At 41.0% G+C, this 22,565-nt stretch overlaps 1 protein-coding gene across 1 annotated transcript; it reads left to right on the plus strand.

Annotated features, from left to right (window-relative positions):
* Nucleotides 1-21,429: 21,429 nt before the first annotated feature.
* Nucleotides 21,430-22,357, plus strand: LOC113606984 (olfactory receptor 145-like). The gene is given in 2 exon segments (XM_027081855.1): nt 21,430-22,112; nt 22,114-22,357. Coding segments are annotated over 2 exon segments (927 nt in total).
* The last annotated feature ends 208 nt before the right edge of the window (nt 22,358-22,565 follow it).

Raw genomic sequence — 22,565 nt, forward strand, 5'->3', positions numbered from 1 at the left:
AAACTACTCTGATGATATTGTAATGGTAGATACATGACACTATGCATTTATCAAAGCCCAGAGAACCATACAACAGAAAGAATGTAAAGAATGCCCTAATGTAAACTATGGACTTTACTTAATAATAGTATATTAATGTTGGCTCATATACTGTAATAAGTGTACACCTCACTAGTGGCAAGGTATTAATAGAGAAAACTGTGAATGAGGAAGAAGGGGTATATGGAATCTCTCTGAACTATCTGTTCAATTTTCTGTAAGCCTAAAACTGTTAAAAAAAAAAGTCTATTAATGAAAAAAATAACAGTTATGATCATTTTCTTTTCTGAGTCTTGAAGTAATACAAACTTTTTTAGGAATTTGGAAAGTAAGAAAATTGTTAAGAAAGAAATTTACCCTTACGACTACTAAGCAAAGATCAGGAAAAGTTCTCATTTTGAAGCATTTTCTTTCAGTAGGATTATACTTTATATTTTATGTTACAAAATGTTTCCACGTGTTATTGTCATGAGTTTTTTGTTGTTATTCTTTAAATTATAGTTTTGCTACATATGATTTCATATGACTGTATCATACTTTATAACATTTTTGTCCTGTTTCAAATCCTCCAATGTTTTATTAGTATAAATAATACTGTGACTATCACCTTTGTGTAAAAAATCTCTGGCTAGATTTATGGCGATTTCCTCAGGAAACTGTAGCATCAAACGGCATGATGTTTTGAATTTGATATTTCTTTCCCAGTGAATTCATTCCAATTTAAACTCCCAACAATAGATTAATACCTTTATGAAATGTCTACTCTTTTCCAGACACATTGTACTAGTAAGCCTATATGGTAGCTCATAAAAAGTAATCACCCTGATTATTTAAGCATAGTTCACATTATTTTCTTCTCCTTACTTGCCTCTCTTACTAGGATGACAGTGAAAGGGCATTGCACATCTATCTTTTCTTCTTGTTTTTCTCGCTGGATACATAAACCTTATCCACTAAGACTTCATCTCATTAATTTTACCACAGTTTTGGCATCCTTCAAATTGAAGGACAGGAATATAGGGCTTTGTGAAGCACATAAGACACTTTGTCAGTTATAATAAATTTTTTAGAGATTTGTAACATAAATACCTATTTCTTCCTTTTCCCATTAAGACTAGGTGCCTCTATATGTGCTCCCACAGCACCCTTCACTTAACCCGTTAGAACATTTACTGCACATAAAGCAGTTGCCTATTTATGCATGGCTGATTCTCACACAGAATATAAGTTCAGTGAGGGCAGTGTCTGTGGTGTCTGTCTGGTTATCTCAACGTTGCTGACGAGAGTAACTGGCATACAATAGATGCTTAATAACTAGTGGAGGCAAAAAAAGAAGACACCAGGAGATTGAGAAGATTATTTTTTAAAAGGCCATGTCTGATTTCCAGACCTATGGTTTTATACACACTTGAAAAGAAAAGACAGCATTTTAAAACAGAGGTGAATGGTGCACTTTTCCCACAGCAATTGCTCTCTGTTCTTGCTGGTTTGTCTGGGTACAGGCTGTCCATCAGCCTCCTTTAACTCTGGATGAGAAGGGTCTTTTCCTGGATCAAGTGACTCAGGTCTAAGTATGATATGCAATGCACACTGTCAGAAATTTAGCCTCGTTTAGGGTGGTGTTTTGTAAGAAGCACAGATTCTACGTAAATGTTTTTGTCAGAGCTCACTGCCGTGATCTTTCAGTTTACCTTACATCTTGGAGCTGTCTTCGTTAACACTTAGGGAGCTGGAGTATTGATGCTTTCACACTAATCAATCATTCATTCTGGGTTGCCTTCAAAGGAACGCACATTCTCAGGAACTTCTGTCTCTCCTGAGTAGGCAAACCAGTCTCCAGTATCCCAAGCCAAGCTTTCTGGCAAAGAGGAGCAGGGACAGGTGTTGGAATTCTGTGAAAGCTTATTTGAAGCTGGCATGCATAAAAATTTGATAAAGGGACCTGAGGGAGATGGGTGAAGCACTGACAGTATGTAGTATACTCCCCAACAGACAGACATGTCTTTATGTTACTGCTGTCCTATTAGTGAAAAAAAAAAAAAGAGAGAGAACTAAAAACACATCACAACTGAATTGTCCATTTGTCTCTTGAGCTTTTCCTCTTTCTGATGTACTTCTCTATGTTCTAAGGTTCTTATGTTGGGTGAGGTTTTGGTTGTGGAATCAACTGCTCCCTTTTGTAATGGAACGCAACAGGCCTGTTTTGCTGTTAGTGGTAAGTATCTTGGTTTCTGCTAAGTTTGCTTTTCCCAAGGCATTTACATCTGGAACCACTGATTCCTTCTCACTTATGCTGGCCGTATTCCAATTCTTACAAAACCTGGCAGTTTTCAACATACCTCACTCCCCTGGAGAACGTGGATGTCTTCTTGCTGCTCCCAGCTTCCTGTTTGATACGCCCGAGATATCTGGGTAGCCTACATTTTATCATTTTGTTCTTTCTATCCATTTGGGTCTCATTTTTAGGGCTGTGTTTATGACTATGCTGATTATCCTCCTTTTGCTCCATCCAAATCCATTCTTTACACTCGTCCATCCTGCTCTGTCCTCTGGGAGTCTGACTGATATGGACTGCATTAGCAGACTCTTTTATCCTCTGCAGCAAGGAATGCGGGGAAAGGGAGAGTGAGGACAGGGTATTTATTCCTCCGGCCTTCCCCTGTGGGAGTGCTGTGGGCTGCATCCATCCACCAAGAGTCACACTCAGGTAGAGTTGCTGCCCTCCCCACACAGCTTGCTCTCCTTGCCACTGCAGGCCTACGGGTGGTACCAGCTCCTGCATTATCCCTGTGGTTTTCCTACCTCCTACCTACAATCTTGTAAACTATATGGCTTTGCCCTGGTTTATGGGCCTTAAGCACCTAGTTGGCGAACCAGATGATCAGAGGTTTTCTAAGCCCTCATCTGGCCAGCGCTGGTGTACTTACCTACCTCACCAGGCTGTAGGATAGAGGCACAAGGTGAAACAGAAATACAATCGGCAGTTACATATCTCTTTCCCCTGCCTGCCCACACAAAGAATGGCAGAGGGCCTTGTGCACGTTCTGAATTCAGGAATGTCGTCCTAAGTAGGAAGTCCTGGTGAATATCTTCAGAGCAGGGTCTCTACCCTTTCTCTTCTTGAAGTTATTTATGCTGTGGGAGAGCAGGCTCCTTAAATAACAGCCCCCAAATAGAGCTAATGTCTCTCTGAATTGCTCTTGCACAGTTATGATAATTGTTCAGAAAAATTTTATTCCTTTATCAAAAAAATGTACCTGAATATCCTGGGCTCGCAGATCATGGCACAGTATTAATTAATACAGGAAAACAGAAAATATGAGGGGGAAATAATGCATGAGAATTTGTGTTTTTAACTTTTTTTTAGATACTTCTTTGACTTTAAAAGTGTTTCGTATTAAAGATATTTGATTTATATTTATGGAACTTTGGAAGCAAGTATTTAGCATGTCATTACGTGCATATGTGGTACATGTATTTATATGCTTATCTGTGAAAGGAAATATGGCTTTGTGCAAATAATTCCTGTGAATGGGCAGATTTTCTTTGGTCTAATTGGGTACCTATCTTTCCAGGCCCCAGGAGGATAAAGAGTGGGTGGAATTTCCTTCCTCATTCTTCCTCAAGGGGGAGGAATGCTCCTAACTGCTGGGACTGGGAGACCAAGCTGAGCATATGATGTGCTTCTCCCCTTCTGTAGGGAAGGCCAGTTTCCCCAGGATAAGAGCAAGCTCACCTACTTCATTTTATTCCCATCTTCTTATCTTTTCTGCCCCTCCCAGGAATTTCTCTACTTTCCTGACAGCTAAGTCAGGCACCAAAATTGTGCTTTTTTAAAAAAAAAAAATCCAGCATTTTAATGCATGCTGAACTGGAAGGACTGTTTTTGAATTTCAAACAGTAATATAGCCAAAAATCGTTGCCTATACATATTTTTAGATTTTATAAATGAATAGAGTGATAGACAATAAATTATAAAACGAAAGAAAGGAGTTTTATTTTATACCCTAAGGAACCAAGATAATTACTTTTCTCTCATGTCTTTGCTTGGTTATTGCTTTACGTTCGCTGAAACTCACAGGAGAATGAAAAACACGCTGAGTAGAAGAGTCTTCATGCTAAAAGAGAATGCTATTCTTCTAAAAGTTAACCTTAGAACATTCAAAATTGAAACGGGAAGGAGATTCTCTGAGTACAGAGAAGTTATTGGACCAAGTGACCCAGACTCTTCACTGGAGATTCCTTCTCCTCTTGCCCTTAGGGCTTCTACCTGAGGCCAACAACACTGCCCAGCATGCAGGCCTCACAGGCTGTCCCTGGAAAAAGGGCTGCATAAAAGCCAGGCCATTGACTTTCAAATATTTTTTTAATACTTAATTTACTTTTTTAATATTTATTTTTTCATTTTTGGTGCTGCCGGGTCTTAGTTGGCAGCAGGAAGGATCTTTGTTGCGGCATGCGGGATCTTTTTTTTTTTTAGTTGCAGCATGTGGACTCTTTGTTGCAGCATGCATGCAGAATCTAGTTCCCCGACTAGGGATTGAACCTGGGTCCCCTGCATTGAGAGTGTGGAGTTTTACCCACTGGACCACCAGGGAAGTCCCTAGGCCACTGACTTTCAAATGAGGCTTCCAAAATGGTTGTCCTGAAGGTTAGGGAGTACCTGCATTGTATGTATATAGATCTATCATATGGAAAAATTCAGTGACACTTAAGATTCTTTTTTGTCTGTATAATATGTATTAATACATAAGAAAAAATGTACATATATATGTATACACAAACACTTTTGTGGAGAATGTGTCTTACATGTTACTCATCTTCAGTGTGTGCCCCCCAGGGGTTACTCTCATTCCATCTCCTGTGGAAGAAGCCACCTTCCACCCTCAGTATTTAAAGTCTCATGTGCATAATGTCTATGTCTTAATGTTCAGACATAGTGGGACACTGACTTCTCCTTCCTCACTGCACTTAGGACTATCTTTCTCAGAGCTGGCTTTTGTTTGAGTATCGACTTCTCCCTTGGGAGACCAGCACTGCCAATGCCTTTAACCTGCAAAAGAAATCCTACTACCTTGCAGAGTTCATTTTTGTTCTCGAAATAAATGAAGGAGCTAGAGTTTGAACCAGCTCCAACTAGCCATACATCCCATATACTTTGCACTGAATGATATTGGTATATGGCTTCAATTTTTCTGAGAATTAAAGAATTGATTCTTCCCTGAAGCCCACCTAATTTGTAACTACAAATTTCTAATCAGAGTTATAACGTAAATGTTTGGTTATACTGTAGCACGGTGCACTGGTGAGAGCATAACCTGAGATATGGCAGGCATGGGTTTGCAGCTCTGCTCTATCTTTTACTAACCAAGTGTATTTGAGCCAATTATTTCCCTTCCTTAAACCCTGTTTAGTTACCTGTAAAATAGAAATAATACTAGTCTCACAAGGCTGCTACTAATGTTAATGTACATAATTTATGAAATGCATTTTGCATAGTGCTTGAAACTCCTCCCCCCCACCGCCATTTTCTTCCTTTCAAAAGGAAATGTGAGGCTTCATATCCCACATACAATTTAGTGAAATTTGTTCTTGAAAATCTATACACTGCATAGGGATAAAAAAGAGGCCCACTTCCTGAGCTGCACAATGGTGAAGGTAGGTTTTATTAACCCATTTAACAGATGAGTTAACTGGAGTTTAGAGCCTTTAAGCAACTTGCTACTGAGAAATAAAATATTGCCTGCCGTATCAGTAAACAAAGGATGTCACAGTCAACAGTGATTGCAGCCACCACCGGTGAGCTGGTGAGCCCTGAGGGAACTCAGGGAGGAAAAGAATACCTGCCATCTAGCAGCCATCAGACTGCAGCCACTCCCCACGGTGAGCCCTGAGGAGACTCAGGACGTGAAAACACAGGATACTGGTCCCAGATAGCTGAGGTGCATATCAAAGGAATGATTCCAGTGAGCCCAGACTCCTGCATATCTTCCCATACATAGAAAAGGGCTGAATTCCTTAACCTGAGATATCTAGTTTTCTTTTACTAACAATAATCTTTTGTTCCTACTAACTGCCCTTTGTTGCCAAACTCCTATATATCCTGCTCCCCCTTTGCCTCCTCGGAGCAGTTTTCTCAGGCTTACTTGAAATGCTGCCTCCTGGGCTTGAAGTCCTCAGTGTGTCCTCCGAATAAAACCTAACTCTCAACTTTTAGGTTGTGAACATTTTTTTAGTTGACACTACTTATATTAATACGTCAGAATAATTGTTGACATAATACATGCTTTTTCTTTCTTATTCCCTTCCCCTCTCACAGGTACAGTTTTGCAATTTTCCTGTCCTTCCCTGGCCTGGCAGAAATCTTAAGGTTTACTCTTTGGAGAGTTTGAACCAGGGGTACCCTGGACCCTGGACACCAGGCACAGCCATGGGCAGGGGACTGAACTGAAAAGACAGGGGTGAAATTTTTGGACTTAATCACCAAACTCTCTGAATGCGGGCAGCATTGTTATTAAGGCCACTCTCTCTCCACTCTTAAATTAGGAGACTGGGGTCTCCTTTCTGGTGAAACTGACCAGCCTATGAGGAAAGACCTATAGATACTGAAGTTAGGGTTTCTCCAATAAAAGAGCCCATGTGACCCACTGAAGAGTGAAGTCCTCTAGTTTCCAAGTGTGGCCCAAACCCACTGAGTGTCCTTAGGACACTTAGGATATTCTTAGTTTCAAGAGAACAGCCAAGGATCACCCAGCATTTGAAGAAGGATTATAACATGAATAAAAGAAACTCAGATGAAACAGAGAATGTGATGCTGCCATTGTTGTCTCAAGTAGCAGAAGGCATCTAGAGGTGGGCTGTGAATCCAACCCAGGAAAATGGGACTTGCCATCTTGTCTTGGCGAGTCTCGTGTTTGTGGTGAGCTGGGCAGTTCCCACATGGGCTGACCACAAAGGCACCCTAACTGGTTACTGAAGTTACTGGGAAAGAAGGCCCCATAGGAAGCCCTGGAACAGCAATACTGTTCAGGCAGCCCTCTGCTGCGATAAAGGATGAGAACTGAGACACAAGGAATTCTCTGGGGGCTGCCTCTTAGCCTCTTTCCAGATTTTTGCATTTGGCAGGCGCTGTCCATCTCCTGTGCCCAAGTCTTCTGGTTGGGCCTTGCTGTGCCATGGTAGGAAAGGGGACAGCATTCACTCTTCTGTTTGCCCTGGGCCAGCTGAATACACTGACTCAGGCTTCTAGTTTGGGAGTTCTCTTTCCAAACGGCTACTGGACCCAGACAGGCCAGCGGCTGGCTGTGTCTGCTAACCTGCATTTTGGTACCAGTGCTCCTGCAGGGTGATGTTGATATCCACTTCCTGGGATAGGTGACATCTTTTAGAGGACTTATTGCCTCAACTTTGAGCTTGGATGTAGAGGAGTGGTATAGGTTGGGAATGATCTTGGAGGAAAGGAGTGAATACAGTGGGAATGCCCTTGGCTTTGGTTTTCCCATCATCGTTCCCCAAGAAAGAGAAATTAGAGACACTGATGCTTTTCCCCATTTTATGGTGAAGAAACAGGCAATGTGAGTTTGAGGCTCCCTCCATGAATAATTTAGAAACAGCATCATAAGAAAAAAAAAGCGTCAGATCTCCCAGCTCTTCCGCGTTCTCTTTAACAGGGATCGTGGAGTGGCTGAATAAATCAAGAGCCCAAACTGTACAAGTAATAATGATTTAGATGTGGTTTATAAGAGGTGGGAAGAAAAGCAAAGGAGAAATACAAGCAACAACATTTATTTAGCACATACTATGTACCAGGAAGTGTTAGGCACGAACAATATGTAATCAATAGCTTTTGGGGATAAGGAGTGAAAGACGGTTCAGAGATGATAACTGTCTTGCCTAAGAACTTTTGAGACTTCTAAGCCCTGAAAACATATTGTGCCCCCAAAGTAAGAACTACATAATTAGAAATTTTATTTCCCAAGATAATAAAAACTAACCTGAAGATAAAATAGCTTGTTTCTAGGTTTTTGATTGAATATTTATGGCGCTGATAATAATTATGGAGGTGATAATATAATAATAACTTTCTTACATTTTTTGTCTTTTCTCTTTTGGTCTCCAAAGGACATGCATGCTTCAGACTAGGGTTTTTCAAACTATGGGCTACAATTCAAAAGTGGACCATGGCAGTAAGGAGAGCACTTGGGGAAATGCCAACGTCAGCAACAGTGGGAGGCCTACAGCTATGAACTTGACCATCAGATCCAAGGGATGCATTGGGCCCAATCCCTTAGGGTGGGGCCCCTGTGGAGGCAGTGGGGTGCCTGGAAGCATCCATGTGCTCTGCAGCTGTATATGTGACATGGTGTTACTAAGTGTGGGTATACAGAGCTGTCAGGATGGAATCTCAGGATGGGCAGAGTGAGGACACAACGGCTTCAGGCAGCTGGATCTGAGCAGAGAGTGTCTGCAGTTCCAGTATTGGGAGTATCTGTGCTAGGAACAAGAGATGATTCTCTAAATAACATGGCATGCTATGGGCCAGGACGGTGGTAATTACAGGGAGGCTTGACCTGGACTGGGTCCTTGCTGGTGGAAGATGCAGAGGCTGGGACTTCACCTGGGCCTGGTGCCAGGCTGCTCTCCCCGAGTGGGTGGAGCCCTGTGGCTTTATGCTGCTCTCTCATTAATGAGGTGAGTGGAGGAGAGGGAGTGCTGTGGAGCCAGACCACCCATTTAATTGCTGTGGGATTTGGTTTGATTTTTTAAAACACATTGAAGGCCTTCATTTTGTTGTCCGGGATGCAACTGGAGATCCAAACTCATCTAGGATTGCTCCCCCTCATTGTACACTTTGTCCCAGGGATGTTGGCTCTGAGCTCTGATTCATCCCCCAACACGGTTTGTCTCCCTGAGCCTGATCTCTTTCCAAAATGTTTCAATCTCACTGTTAGAATTTCCTTTTAGACCCAAAGGTGTTCTGAAAAAGTTAGGGGATGAATTGCATGATAGAATATTAGAAAGATCATAAATTTTGAAACTTGAAGGCAAAAGACCTCCATCGGGGTTACAGAGGTTATATATGCCCCAGTTTTCTTTTCTGTAAAATAGGAAAATAGTACGTTCTCCCAGAATTGCAAGGATTGATTAAGATACGGTGTTAAGTGGGTTTTAAACTATACAGTGGGGTACAACTGTCAGCTCGTGCTTTAAATGTGGGTTTTGAACTTACAGGGGTAGGGTGATAGCAGATGCAGAAGTTAGGGGCAGGAAAATATGGACTATTTAGTCAGGACTATATCCTTCCTTGGTCATATGAAAGAAGTCCCCTCTAAAGAGAGGGAGTTGGGGGCAGATACTGGAAGGAGGGGATCTAAAGAAGCTATTTTGGGGGAGATATTGAAATTTGAAGTGTATGTTTATGCAAAACTATTAGGCCAGGTACAGAGAGATTACAAACTCAGAGAAAACAGATTGTCTTTGGCTAAGAATTTGATTGCTAGAGTATGACAATCTGAATTAGCTTCCTGGACCTCTTACTTTTGTGAATTCTAGAAAATTACCAACTTCCATAAATTTCAGTTCCTTCATTTGTAAAATTAGTATAATAACAGAAACTATTTCATTAAGAATTAAATGAGGGCTTCCCTGGTGGCTCAGTGCTTAAGAGTCTGTCTGCCAATGCAGGGCCACGGGTTTGAGCCCTGGTCTGGGAAGATCCCACATGCCACGGAGCAACTAAGCCCGTGTGCCACAACTACTGAGCCTGTGCTCTAAAGCCCATGAGCCACAACTACTGAGCCTGCGTGCCACAACTACTGAAGCCTGCGTGCCTAGAGCCCATGCTCCGCAACAAGAGAAGCCACCTCAATGAGAAGCTGGCACACTGCAATGAAGAGTAGCCCCAGCTCACCGCAACTAGAGAAAGCCCGCGCACAGCAACAAAGACCCAGTGCAGCCATAAATAAATAAATAAATTTATTTAAAAAAAAATTAAATGAGATAAAGTATATAAACACTGAGTACAATGTCTGGCTTCTATTAAGCATCCAAGAAATAACTATGCATATTATTGCTATTAATTTGAAAAAGCTTGACTCAAATATTTACTTGTTATTAGCACATGTCAAAATTTAATTTTATTTATTAATGAGGCAACTAGTAAGAAGACAAAGAAGCTGTTTCTAAGAACAGCTTACACACACACACACAATTTTATATAGGAATATATAAAATCAAACACATATATGTAAATAGCTAGGAAAATGATGCTGGAGTAAGACTGCCATGCTAGATATATGACTGATTAATGTCCTACAGGTTAGTAAAACCATATTCCCTTTAGGGTTAACTCCTTTACTAAACTATACAAATTATGATGGCATCAATTTATGCAAAAATCTCACCTTATAAGGCTCATAAATATGCCTGCCCCTTTATCATTTGTGAATTGTTAGTCAAATACACTGTGATATTCTCCAAGAGTATCAGATTAGGGTCAAGCAGGTATTTTGGAAAATGCTCTAGCTCGATGTCAAAGAATTAGTCAATCATCTGCTTACATTTTTTCCATGTTTGGGATACATTTTTCTTTGCCATTATTAAAGGAATTTTTGGAAGGGACAACCTAGAAATTATTGAGTAGAAACAAGACAACTGATTATAGGAACTTCTCCTCTCTATCAAACCAACCAGGGTCTTCTTGATTCTGAAATCATGAAGGTGAGACGAAATGAGGCGCAAGACCTGGAGGTTTTGCTACCTGCAACAGTGCTCCCTAACCTTGGTTGCCCTTTGGCATCACCCGAGGAGCTTTAAAAAACTACTCCTGCCAGGGCCCCATCTCAAGCTTCTGATTTAATTGGCTTGGCATTTGGATTTATCGTTAGTTTTTCCCTGGGTCTGAAACTTTTTAGTCCAATACAGCTGGGTCCTCTGCGAATCTGGGGAGAGGTTATTAAAAGCTGAAACAGGAGGCATAAATTGGGGTGAAAGTATTGTTTGTTGATAACTGAGCCTTATTCTAGGCAGAATCTGAAGGCATTAGCTTTAATGGAGTAAAAGCAGTCAAACACCAAAAAGATAACAGAAAATCTTACTTTTTAAAAATATTTATTTGTTTGCGTGGGGTCTTAGTTGCAGCACGCAGGCTCCTTAGTTGCAGCTCGTCAGCTCCTTAGTTGTGGCATGTGGCCCCCTTAGTTGCAACATGTGGCCTTTTTAGTTGCGGCATGTGAATTCTTAGTTGCGGCATGCATGTGGGATCTAGTTCCCTGACCGGGGATTGAACCCAGGCCCCCTGCATTGGGAGCACAGAGTCTTATCCACTACACCACCAGGGAAGTCCCAGAAAAACTTCCTTTTTTTAGACACCACATCAATAATATCTGTACTGTGGCCAGGTTGTCCTCAAAAAGAGTTTTCAAAAGGGCTGCACTATTTTATTCATTTCCTATTCACCCCATTGATGAGGGATCCCTACCCATGGTTATGGGGATGGCTGGACACACAACACCCAGCATTGGACAGATGGGTTAACAGAAGTTTACTACTCATGTATACTCACAACCTGGGGTGGGGGGAACACTGCAGGTCATGCAGGTTCACAAGAGGGTTGCACTAGAAACAGAGAGGACATCCAGGGGCTGTGGGAAGCAGCTTCCTAGTATTGAGAGGATGAGGTGCCCCTGGTTCCCAGGGGAGAAGGTAATTGGCTTATCTGAATACCTTCTCAGGCTAACAGGGCACTGAAACTCTAGGATACTCAGGGAGAAGCAGAGACTGTGCCTGGACCCCATGATAAGCGGGGGTTGCTTGGTTGGGAGACCTCATCAGTAGGACTGGAGTTGGGTGGGGAACTCATGGTTAGGCCATTCGAGGCCCTCCTGGTTTCCCTCAGATGTCAAGGCAACACATAATGTTGGGCCTTATATCAAGTGCACACATTCACAAAAAATCATGTGTCTGCATTTATGCATTAATGCAAAGTTATGCATATATATGTGGGTATATACAGTCATCCCTCAGTATCTGCTGGTTCCAGGACTGGTTCCAGGACGCCCCCCGCCCTGTGGATGCCAAAACTCGGGGATGCTCAAGTCCCTTATATAAAATGGAGTAGTACTTGCATATAACCTACACACATCCTCCCATATACTTGTAAATTTTAAATCATCTCAAGATTGCTTATAATACCTAATACAACGTAAATACTATGTAAATAGTTGTAAATACAATGTAAATGTTATGTAAATAGTTGGTGGTATGAGGCAAATTCAAGTTAACTTTTTGGAACTTTCTGGAATTTTTTCTTTTTTGAATATTTTCAATCTCTGGTTGAATCCGCAAATGCAGAACCTGAGGATACAGAGAGCTAACTTTGTGTATTAACAACGAAATAAAAAGATTAAAAATAAAAAGATGTAGCTCTCTGATTATCCATGCCAAATAGCTTGTTTTGCTTTGCATATGGTAACTAACTACTAAGTGACAGGTGTTTTTTTTTTTTAAACATCTTTATTGGAGTATAATTGCTTTACAATGGTGTGTTAGTTTCTGCTGTATAACAAAGTGAATCAGCTATACATAAACATATATCGCCATATCTCCTCTCTCTTGCGTCTCGCCTCCACCCTCCCTATCCCACCCCTCTAGGTGATCACAAAGCACCGAGCTGATTTCCCTGTGCTATGTGGCTGCTTCCCACTAGCTATCTATTTTACGTTTGGTAGTGTATATATGTCCATGCCTCTCTCTTACTTCGTCCCAGCTTACCCTTCCCCCTCCCCATGTCCTTAAGTCCATTCTCTACATCTGTGTCTTTATTCCCGTCCTACCCCAGGTTCTTCAGAACCACATTTTTTTTTCTTAGATTCCATATATATGTGTTAGCACACGGTATTTGTTTTTCTCTTTCTGACTTACTTCACTCTGTATGACAGACTCTAGGTCCATCCACCTCACTACAAATAACTCAATTTCGTTTCTTTTTATGGCTGAGTAATATTCCATTGTATATATGTGCCACAACTTCTTTATCCATTCCTCTGTCGATGGAGACTGAGGTTGCTTCCATGTCCTGGATAGTGACAGGCTTTTTGAATCCTTACTGAGAAGTTAAGTTTCAGCTCAATTATCAATATCTATGATTTGGGGCTGGATGGAGAGGTCAGCAAATAAGAAGACTGTGTTAATTTTCTTTGTTAGTTTTGTATTTTGCCTTCGTTAAAGAACATTTTAGGGAGAAGAGAAATTTATTGCACATGACTGAGTTTTAGGTGTTTGAGATATTCAAGTGGGGATGTCTGATAGGCTGTTGATAGTAGAGGGTATAAGTCTGAGCTAGACACATACATTCGGCAGCTATCAATTTTATAGCATGGGTTCATTTTAGCCAGTATGGATTGATTGCATGTTTATCTTCAGAGCTCCCTGAGGCGTGGTACTGACCAGTGGCCAAGGCTATGGAATATATTTACTAAAGATATAACCGTCGGCTCCTGAACCGTTTTAGGGCAGGATGTACCAGCTTGCCAACACTGTCTGGTAATAATAATTGGATTATAATAATTTAATAAAATAATAATAGCAATAATAATACTTGGTTTTGGCAGAGGCTGGGGGGTCTCAACGGTTCAGGCTGGTCTCACAGGTAGACTATGTCTACAAGACCAGTTCATTATAAAAGGAGCAGACTTGGGACTTCTCGGTACCAAGAAACTTCCCACGTATGCTGGTGGTGATTCAAGACCCAGTGACAAAGTGCATCTTATGTAATCCAGTGGTGGGAGAGCAAGGAAACCCATGCCAAAAATATCTGGACCTCTTTCATTGCATACCCTTCTCGTGCTGTTGCTGTACTTGTGATAAAGCTGTTCTGTGAGTGGAAAACGTTTGAATGTTGTGAGTCCTTTCAACAATTAAATACTTAAAGCAATTAATTCATAATTAACACATCAGTTAATGACATTTAAACCATAGGAGTGGACGGAATTATTCTGGGAAACTGTATGGGACAGGCGGATAAGAAAGGGGAGGTTGGGGGGACTTCCCTGGTGGTCCAGTGGTTAAGAATCCGTGCTCCCAATGCAGGGGGCCCAGGTTCGATCCCTGGTTGGGGAACTAGATCCCGCATGCTGCAACTAAGACCCAGTGCAGCCAAATATATATATATGTTAAATAAATAAATAAATAAATAAAACCCTCTACTGAGGAGAGGTTTAAAAAAAAAAAAAGAAAGGGGAGGTTGGAAATTTGAGAAACTTCATTTAATGATGAGCAGGGAAGGAATACACCTGGTGTACTGTAGATAACACCATGAGGTAGATAAAGCAGGTTTGATATTCCTGTTTATGGAAGAGGAAATCACAGACTGAAAACCATGTTTACTTTTCCAAGGCCACACAACTAGATCTTTAGACTCCTAAACCTGGTTCCTTCAACTACATCACATTGCATCTTGATTAAAACTAGTCTTTAGAAAAGTTCCCTAGAAAAAGCTTTGAAAAGTACATTTTACAGAGGTTTTGTGGCTTTCCTGACCAGTAGAGATGTTAAAAAATAGCAGCGTCTTCACCATCCTGCAATTAGGATTTCTGAGACATCTCTGTCCAACAAAGAAAGGCTGTTGCTTTCTACAAAATTAGTGAATCTTAATTTTTAGGATTTATTTTTAAAAAATCAATTGAGACATCCCCACCAATGCCTAGAATAACCTCCCCTCCATCAAACTGCCTTTAAATAAGGCCATGCTATGGCCTTGCATTGTTCTCCCTCTGGCACAGTCTTGGAACATGGTGTACCCTTAACACACCTTGAAATCATATATTTTACATTGCTAGTGTTAGTGTAATTTGCTTTTTATAGTAGCATACATATTCCTGAGATAAATGTCACTTAAAAATGGATTCCTATTTTAAGAGCCCCAAACTGTGGGCTATGATGAAACTGAGCTCTGGGCAGCTCCTGACTTGGGAAGACTTTGCAGCTCTTTCTGTCACTGAGTAACTCTCCTTTGCCAGTCCTCAAAATATCAGGAGGTTCTTTCTATTCTGTAAATACCTGGTTTATGGAGGTCACACCCAATAGGTACACACCATCTAACATGACTGTCCATTCAGTGTCAACATTAGCATATTTAAAATGTCAAAAATATACTAAAACCACTTGTGTGAAATCTACATTATTTATCTTTTGGAAATGGGCTTACCACATAGCTATTTAGGAAAACTCTTAACAAATTCCTTAATATTTGAAAAAAATAAATGTATCCCTGAACTTATCAATTTTCAAATCTGGACTTTATTCAACCACATTTACACTTCTTTCTATTGAACTTAGTAAATATTAATGAACAATATGTGCACTTGTCACTGTGTTCAATATTGGGTGTGCAAATTAAACGGTATTTCGACATACCATCTTGCCTTGCAGTAACTTATGATATAGCTGGAGCTGGGGAAATTCAATCCTGAAACAGTGGATGAAAAGTAAAAGGCATAATTTGACCAAGTGGATAAAAAGAGATATGCAACAATTCGGATCTTAAGATATTTCATTAATTCAAAATTACTTATTAAAATTATGATAACTGCTCCCCACAACAATCCTATATGTTAGATGTTAATCTCTCTGCTTAGAGACTGGGTCCCTAAGGGGCAAACACTATAATCTTACTAGGCCAGTGAGTGATGTGATCAGGACTCAAGTCATCTGACTACAAAGCCTGCTCAGGGCCAACACACTGGCCTTCTCTGTCACATTTACTAATAACTTCCTCCTCCCTTTGTATTGAAAAGTTTCATCCTTAATCCTTGACTTGTGGTATCTGTGGTCACCCCTGTTTACATGATTTCCCAGTGCACATCTTGATGACCTCCTCCTCATGCCCCCATCTCACACAGCTTTTCCTGACCATCCCTCTTAGATGTACTTTCAGCACTTGACAGGTCTAAATCTAGGTCTTTATTTGCCATCTTTACTTCCTTTTTTCATTGTCCTGGGATTGAAATCTCAGTCACCTTTGATACTTGGTCTTTCCTCTCCACTCTTCTCCTAATGATCATTAATTCTAGCCAATTAATCTGTTAATTCCTCCATCACTACAAACACCTGGAGGCTTAAGGAGACCAGGCTGTCCTAAGAGATAACCAAGTCAGGGGCTTCCCTGGTGGCGCAGTGGTTGAGAGTCTGCCTGCCAATGCAGGGGACACGGGTTCGAGCCCTGGTCTGGGAAGATCCCACATGCCGTGGAGCAACTAGGCCCGTGAGCCACAACTACTGAGCCTGCGCGTCTGGAGCTTGTGCTCCACAACAAGAGAGGCCGCGACAGTGAGAAGCCTGCGCACCGCGATGAAGAGTGGCCCCCACTCGCCGCAACTAGAGAAAGCCCTCGCACAGAAACGAAGACCCAACACAGCCAAAAATAAATAAATAATTAATTAATTTTAAAAAAAAAACAGAAAAAGAATTCATTGCTAAAAAAAAAAAAAAAGAGATAACCAAGTCTGATTCCTCTGAGTCAAGGAAACGTTCTTGTGCCGAGCAGGATAATAACAGTACCTACTTCATAGGATGTTTAAAAACATTAACTGAGTTATTATGTGTAAAGCACTTCGCATAGTTTTTGGCACATAGTAAGCACTTAAAGATATAAAATATTAGTATTAGTATTCTTGTATTCAATAATCCATTGGATGATATTTTTAAGCATGCCAAATCTGTACTTTGGGTAGATTATTCATTTTCTATAAATGACATAATGTATGTAAAATTACTAGCAGAGTGCTTGGTACACAGGTGTTCAATACATGTTAATTACCCCCAATATAGACCTCCAAGTTCCCTTCTTATTCTAGGACTCTATGTTAAATACATATACCATTTATATACAGATTTGCATGTTAAGGAGTTGAAAATGTTTAATAAAAGTATATTGAGATTGAATATAATGCAGAGCTACATAATTCCTGATATTTGTTTTCTCAGGAGCTAACAGAGGCTATGTCAAACGAAGACCTGTCAGCTGCCATCTTTTCCCTTTGGTCAGGTTCTGTGCCTTTTCTTATGAAACTGTAACTTGCACTTGGCCGCCTCTGGTGGGTAGTGATGGTCAATACACTTGGGGCCAACTTTGTGCCACCAGAAATCTGAGGGTTAATACATGTGCATGAGAGCCATTGTATTGAATTTACACGTGTCACACATGGAAGGACACAAATAGATCATAATTTTAAAAAGACAGAAAAACTGGAAATAAATAAAGTAAAGAAGCACTAGATAGAGATTCAAGTTTAGGAAAGAGGGCAGTTCTGCAACAAAAGGAATACAGTTAAGAATAGTTCTTCCTACACTGCTTCCTGCTCGGGCTTCATCTGCTCTTCAGGGAACATGACTTTAGTGAAGCCCCAGTTGAGAAGATTTTGAAATGTAGTTCCCATGGCAACGGGCTCTGAAGTGACATAAATCCAGAGAAACTTCCCTTGGTTGTTCTATTATCCAAACAAGAATCCTCTAAGCTCCTAGAGAAGTCAACTTTTAATGAAGCTTGGGTCCTCTTTGCTTTCTGTGCCCCAAGGTGCCCATTTCCTGTGAGGGTCATTTCAGGTTTGTAATAATGATTTATTTTCTTTAACTGTGAGTCGACTACAGTGGGGGTGAGAGTAAGGATTGGAATTTCTTGTAATCACCAAGGCAGTGGCAAATTTCTAAGTGTTAAGATTCATGGTTGAGGCCTCTTGTAATTGAGCTGTGAGCAAAATATATTCCCCGTATGGAGGACTGGCAAGCACCAGGTATGTGCAAGTGTCACACAACACTCACACACAAAACACACACACACATACAAAGGACTGACATAGGGATTATAATTAGCTTGCCAAGTGGAAGACAGACAGCTACCAATGCGATTCTCATTATAAACCCAGTGCATGATGACTCCAAATGCCTCATTCTGACTCAGTGCACGATGACTCCAAATGCCTCATTCTGACCAAAATGTACCTCTCATCAATTGAGTACTGTCTGAAAGTTCATAATTAGAGATGTGTTTTTTTGGTTAAAGATTTGGTCTTCATTAAAAATAATACCTGGAAGAGGGTGTGGAATGTTTGTGATCTCCCATAAGCTTTAGTCGACTGTTGATGAATCTGTGAGATCTTTCTAGAGAATTGGTTCTGACACAGAATGGAAGGTAAAGAAAGCTTAGGGCTGTGAGTTTGGGGAAGAGGGATTTTTACCGAGACTAGAAGTGGGTACAGAAAGAGAAGATTGGAGACTGCAAAGGAAAGCTCACCTGACCTGGTGATTTGGCCTTTGTGGTGCGGTAGAGTGTGGTTATTTGAAAACAAAGCATTGGTTTTGGACAGGAAGTAGGGACAAGGTGAAATAGGCAAGGACCTTGAGCCTGTCTGTGGATTAAGTAGTGTTGGAAAGATGGGCCTTACATAAAATTTTGAAGAAAAAAAAAATTATTTCAGAGCTCCTCTCATTCCTGTCAGCGCTCTTCCTCTTCTACCCTGTATGAGCTCCTCTTGCCCCTTTCAGGTTCATCTACCTCTTAATGAGCTTTTTCTCTTCCTTATTCCTTTCTGAACTATACATATTTTATATTTGTTTTATGTATATTTCTTATAACATTTATAAAGGCTTTCCTATGTGTCCACCTCTTTGCGAAAGTCTTCCATCATTTGGTTTAACTCTCACAACAACCCTGTGAATTATATCATTATCCCCATTCTGCAGATGACGAGATTGAGAATCTGAGATTAATGAACATGTTGTGAGTTGCTGCAAGCCAGGTTCTATGTTCGATTTAAAGGTACACTGAATAAACGTCGTGCCCATCCTTCATTTTCCTGGAGGGATGTGGATGTTCACAAAGACAAAGATATGTTGGGAGGAGAGCTGCAGCAGATCTCAGGACAAGGCACTACGGGATTTTTTGGCTAATCTCCATTAGGCTGTGACCCGATGATGATTTGAGATCCTACTCCTTCTGGCTTTTTGGCATTTTGATAGAACATACTCCAAACTTTCTGCAAAATGGAATTTCAGGTACTCAATAAATTCATGATTCACATTTAGTTTTCTGCCTGGAATCAAACAGCTTTGGGGGAGGCTGCTTCTCCCAGGTGGAATGAGGAACATTTTGGTCAGACCTGCTCCAAATACTGTTTTAGTACTTGTCTTTGTCTTTGACTTACTTCACTCAGTATGACAATCTCTAGGTCCATCCATGTTGCTGCAAATGGCATTATTTCATTCTTTTTTATGGCTGGGTAATATTCCATTGTATATATGTACTGCATCTTCTTTAACCATCCATCTGTTGATGGAAATTTAGGTTGCTTCCATGTCCTGGCTATTATAAATAGTGCTGCAACAAACATTGTGGCCCATGTATCTTTTCAATTTATGGTTTTCTCTGTATATATGTCCAGGAGTGGAACTGCTGGATCATACGGTAGCTCTATTTTTAGTTTTTTAAGGAATCTCCATACTGTTCTCCATAGTGGCTCTACCAATTTCATGTGCTTTTTGGCCATTCATATGTCTCCTTTGGAGAAATGTCTATTTAGATCTTCCACCCATTTTTTTGACTGGGTTGCTTTTTTGATATTGAGCTGCATGAGTTGTTTATATATTTTGGAGATTAATCCCTTGTTGGTCACTTTGTTTGCAAATATTTTCTTCCATTATGAGGGCTATCTTTTGGTTTTGTTTATGGTTTCTTTGCTGTGCAAAAGCTTCTAAGTTTAATTAGGTCCCATTTGTTTATTTTTGTTTTCATTACTCTAGGAGGTGGATCGAAATTATGTCAGAGAGTGTTCTGTCTATGTTTTCCTCTAAGAGTTTTATAGTATCCAGCCTTACATTTAGGTCTTTAATCCATTTTGAGTTTATTTTTGTGTATGGTGTTAAGGAATGTTCTAATTTCATTCGTTTACATGTAGCTGTCCGGTTTTCCCAGCACCGCTTATTGAAGAGATGCATTTTATTTTTAATAAATAATTTTTTCTGGATCTTATTACTTTTTTTGCATATTCAATCAGATGTATTCTATCTTATCTTTTCCAAGAGAATGTCAGAGCCTTGAAGATAAGACTTTATACATTTAGTTATCTCCCACAGGGAGATATTAAATGCAATTGTTAAAAATACCAGATTTGGAGTTAGATGGACCTAGATTTCATATGACCTTCGTAACATTTAGTAAAATACTTCGTCTCTAAAATTGGAGTGATAAAACTTAGTTCGTAGGATTTGGGGGAGAATTAAAATAAAGTATTATATGTAAAATGCTTTGGATCCTTGCGTGCTGGGTTCAGCATACAAGTGCTAGGAGAGGAAGACTGCTGGGTATACGTATATAATAAGTGCTAAATAAATGGTAAATTATTATTTTTTCATTTCACTGAGTAGCTGTTAACTGAACAAATAATGTTTCTAAAACCCCATTCAAATATTATCCAGGGTATAAGCAAAAGTTCCTTCTTTTTAGAGTTAATTTTTAGGGCTGTGGCCCCGGGGGACCTCTGGCTTTCTACTTCTAATCAGGTCCCTAGATCTCTAAAACCAGAATAAAACTGCTCAGTCTCCTGTCACCGCCTGACACTGATTACAGGTGAGGATGCTGTCTCCCTTCTGCAAGCTGGAAAAAAGCCTCGGGGCAAAGCCTCAATCAGATATCAAGTTCTTCAGTTCAGAAAGAATTCGAAGGCAGTCCAAGTTCTGATCTCCCAAATAGAACAGGGACTAAAGGGGCCACACTTAGTTCCTTCACCTGTGTTAGCACCAGAGCCATTTGTCTGTCTGAACAATCGAGGGCAAGAGTTGGACCGACAGGGACAGGACTAAAGCTGCAGACTGAAAGAGGTGAGTGACGGCATCCGGGCTGAACTTTTCCTAAGTCCCCACCCTCAGGTAGGAAAGGTTTTGGGAAGGACCACCTTCCTTTTCTGGTCTGTCCAAGTTGACCACGAGGTGGACACTCTACCACAACTGGGCTGGCTCCATCCTCTCAGAGGACTCTTCCCAGAGACTGACCCCAGTTACTGTAAACTGGAGCAGACACTGGAGTCGGAATGACACAATAAATGGACTGAGGGAAAGATCCGGGAGACTCCTCAGTGCATCCTTGGGTCCCTTCTTCCCAGCACCAGTGGCCCTCCTCTTGGAGGCAGATCCGTCCCCCGACCGTGCTCCAGAGGCAGAGTCACTAGAGGGTCATGGGAACAGACCCATAGCTTCCAGAAAGGCCTTTCTGCTGAAGTCCAAAATATCCAAGTGTGGATCTAATTCTAAAGAACTGGGAGGTGACAGGGAGGGCAGCAGTGCTCTCTCCCCCTCTCCCTCTAAGTGACTCTTTTGCCTTGTTCCCACAGAGTGCCTTAAATGAGAACAGTAGCTGAGAACTCTTCTGTGACAGAGTTTATCCTCAAAGGCTTAACCAACCAGCAGGAACTCCAGATCCCCCTCTTCTTCCTGTTTCTAGGTCTCTACGTGGTCACTGTGGTGGGGAACCTGAGCTTGATAACCCTGACTGGGCTCAACTCTCACCTGCACACCCCCACGTACTTTTTCCTCTATAACTTGTCCTTCATAGATTTCTGCTATTCCACTGTTATCACTCCCAAAATGCTGATGAGTTTTGTCTCAACGAAGAACATCATCTCCTATGCAGGGTGTATGACTCAGCTCTTCTTCTTTACCTTCTTTGCTGTCTCTGAGTCCTTCATCCTGTCAGCGATGGCATATGACTGTTATGTCACCATCTGTAACCCGCTGGTGTACACAGCCACCATGTCTCCCCAGGTCTGCTTACCTATTTTGCTGGGTGTCTATGTGATGGGGTTTGCTAGGGCCATGGCCCACACAGCATGCATGGGGAAACTGACCTTCTGTGGCCACAACCTTGTTGACCACTTCAGGTGTGACATCCTTCCCCATCTTGAGCGCTCTTGCACCAGCACATATGTAAATAAGCCAGTAGTTTTTGTTGTTGTGGGTATTGATATTGGTGTGCCCACAGCTACCATCTTCATTTCTTATGCCCTCATCCTCTCCAGTATCCTCCACCGAGGGCAGGTCCAAAGCCTTCAGCACCTGTAGCTCCCACATAATTGCGGTTTCTCTTTTCTTTGGGTCAGGGGCGTTCATGTACCTCAAACCATCTTCTCTTTTACCCATGAACCTGGGGAAAGTGTCCTCCTTGTTCTATACCATTGTGGTGCCCATACTCAACCCATTAATCTATAGCCTGAGGAATAAGGACATCAAAATTGCCATGAAGAAAACTTTGAGCAAAAAATCATTCTCCTGAGAAAGAGGCAATGCTTAGGAAAGGGACATTTTTCCTTCCATAGATGATTCAAGTTCCACTGGTTACACGGAGGAAATTTTTACTTTTTCTCAAACAAGTTTGTCCTTCCCATTTTAAGAGCCCTTTAAATTAAGATTCTTAAAACTAGAGGATACTCACATTTAGTGGACGTTTAGGATCATTTAGTTAAGTTCTATCATATTTCTGA

This window comes from Aethalodelphis obliquidens, unplaced genomic scaffold, assembly GCF_003676395.1.
Source record: "Aethalodelphis obliquidens isolate GAN/ISIS:26980383/991018 unplaced genomic scaffold, ASM367639v1 scaffold46, whole genome shotgun sequence".
NCBI classification, from domain to species: Eukaryota; Metazoa; Chordata; class Mammalia; order Artiodactyla; family Delphinidae; genus Aethalodelphis; species Aethalodelphis obliquidens.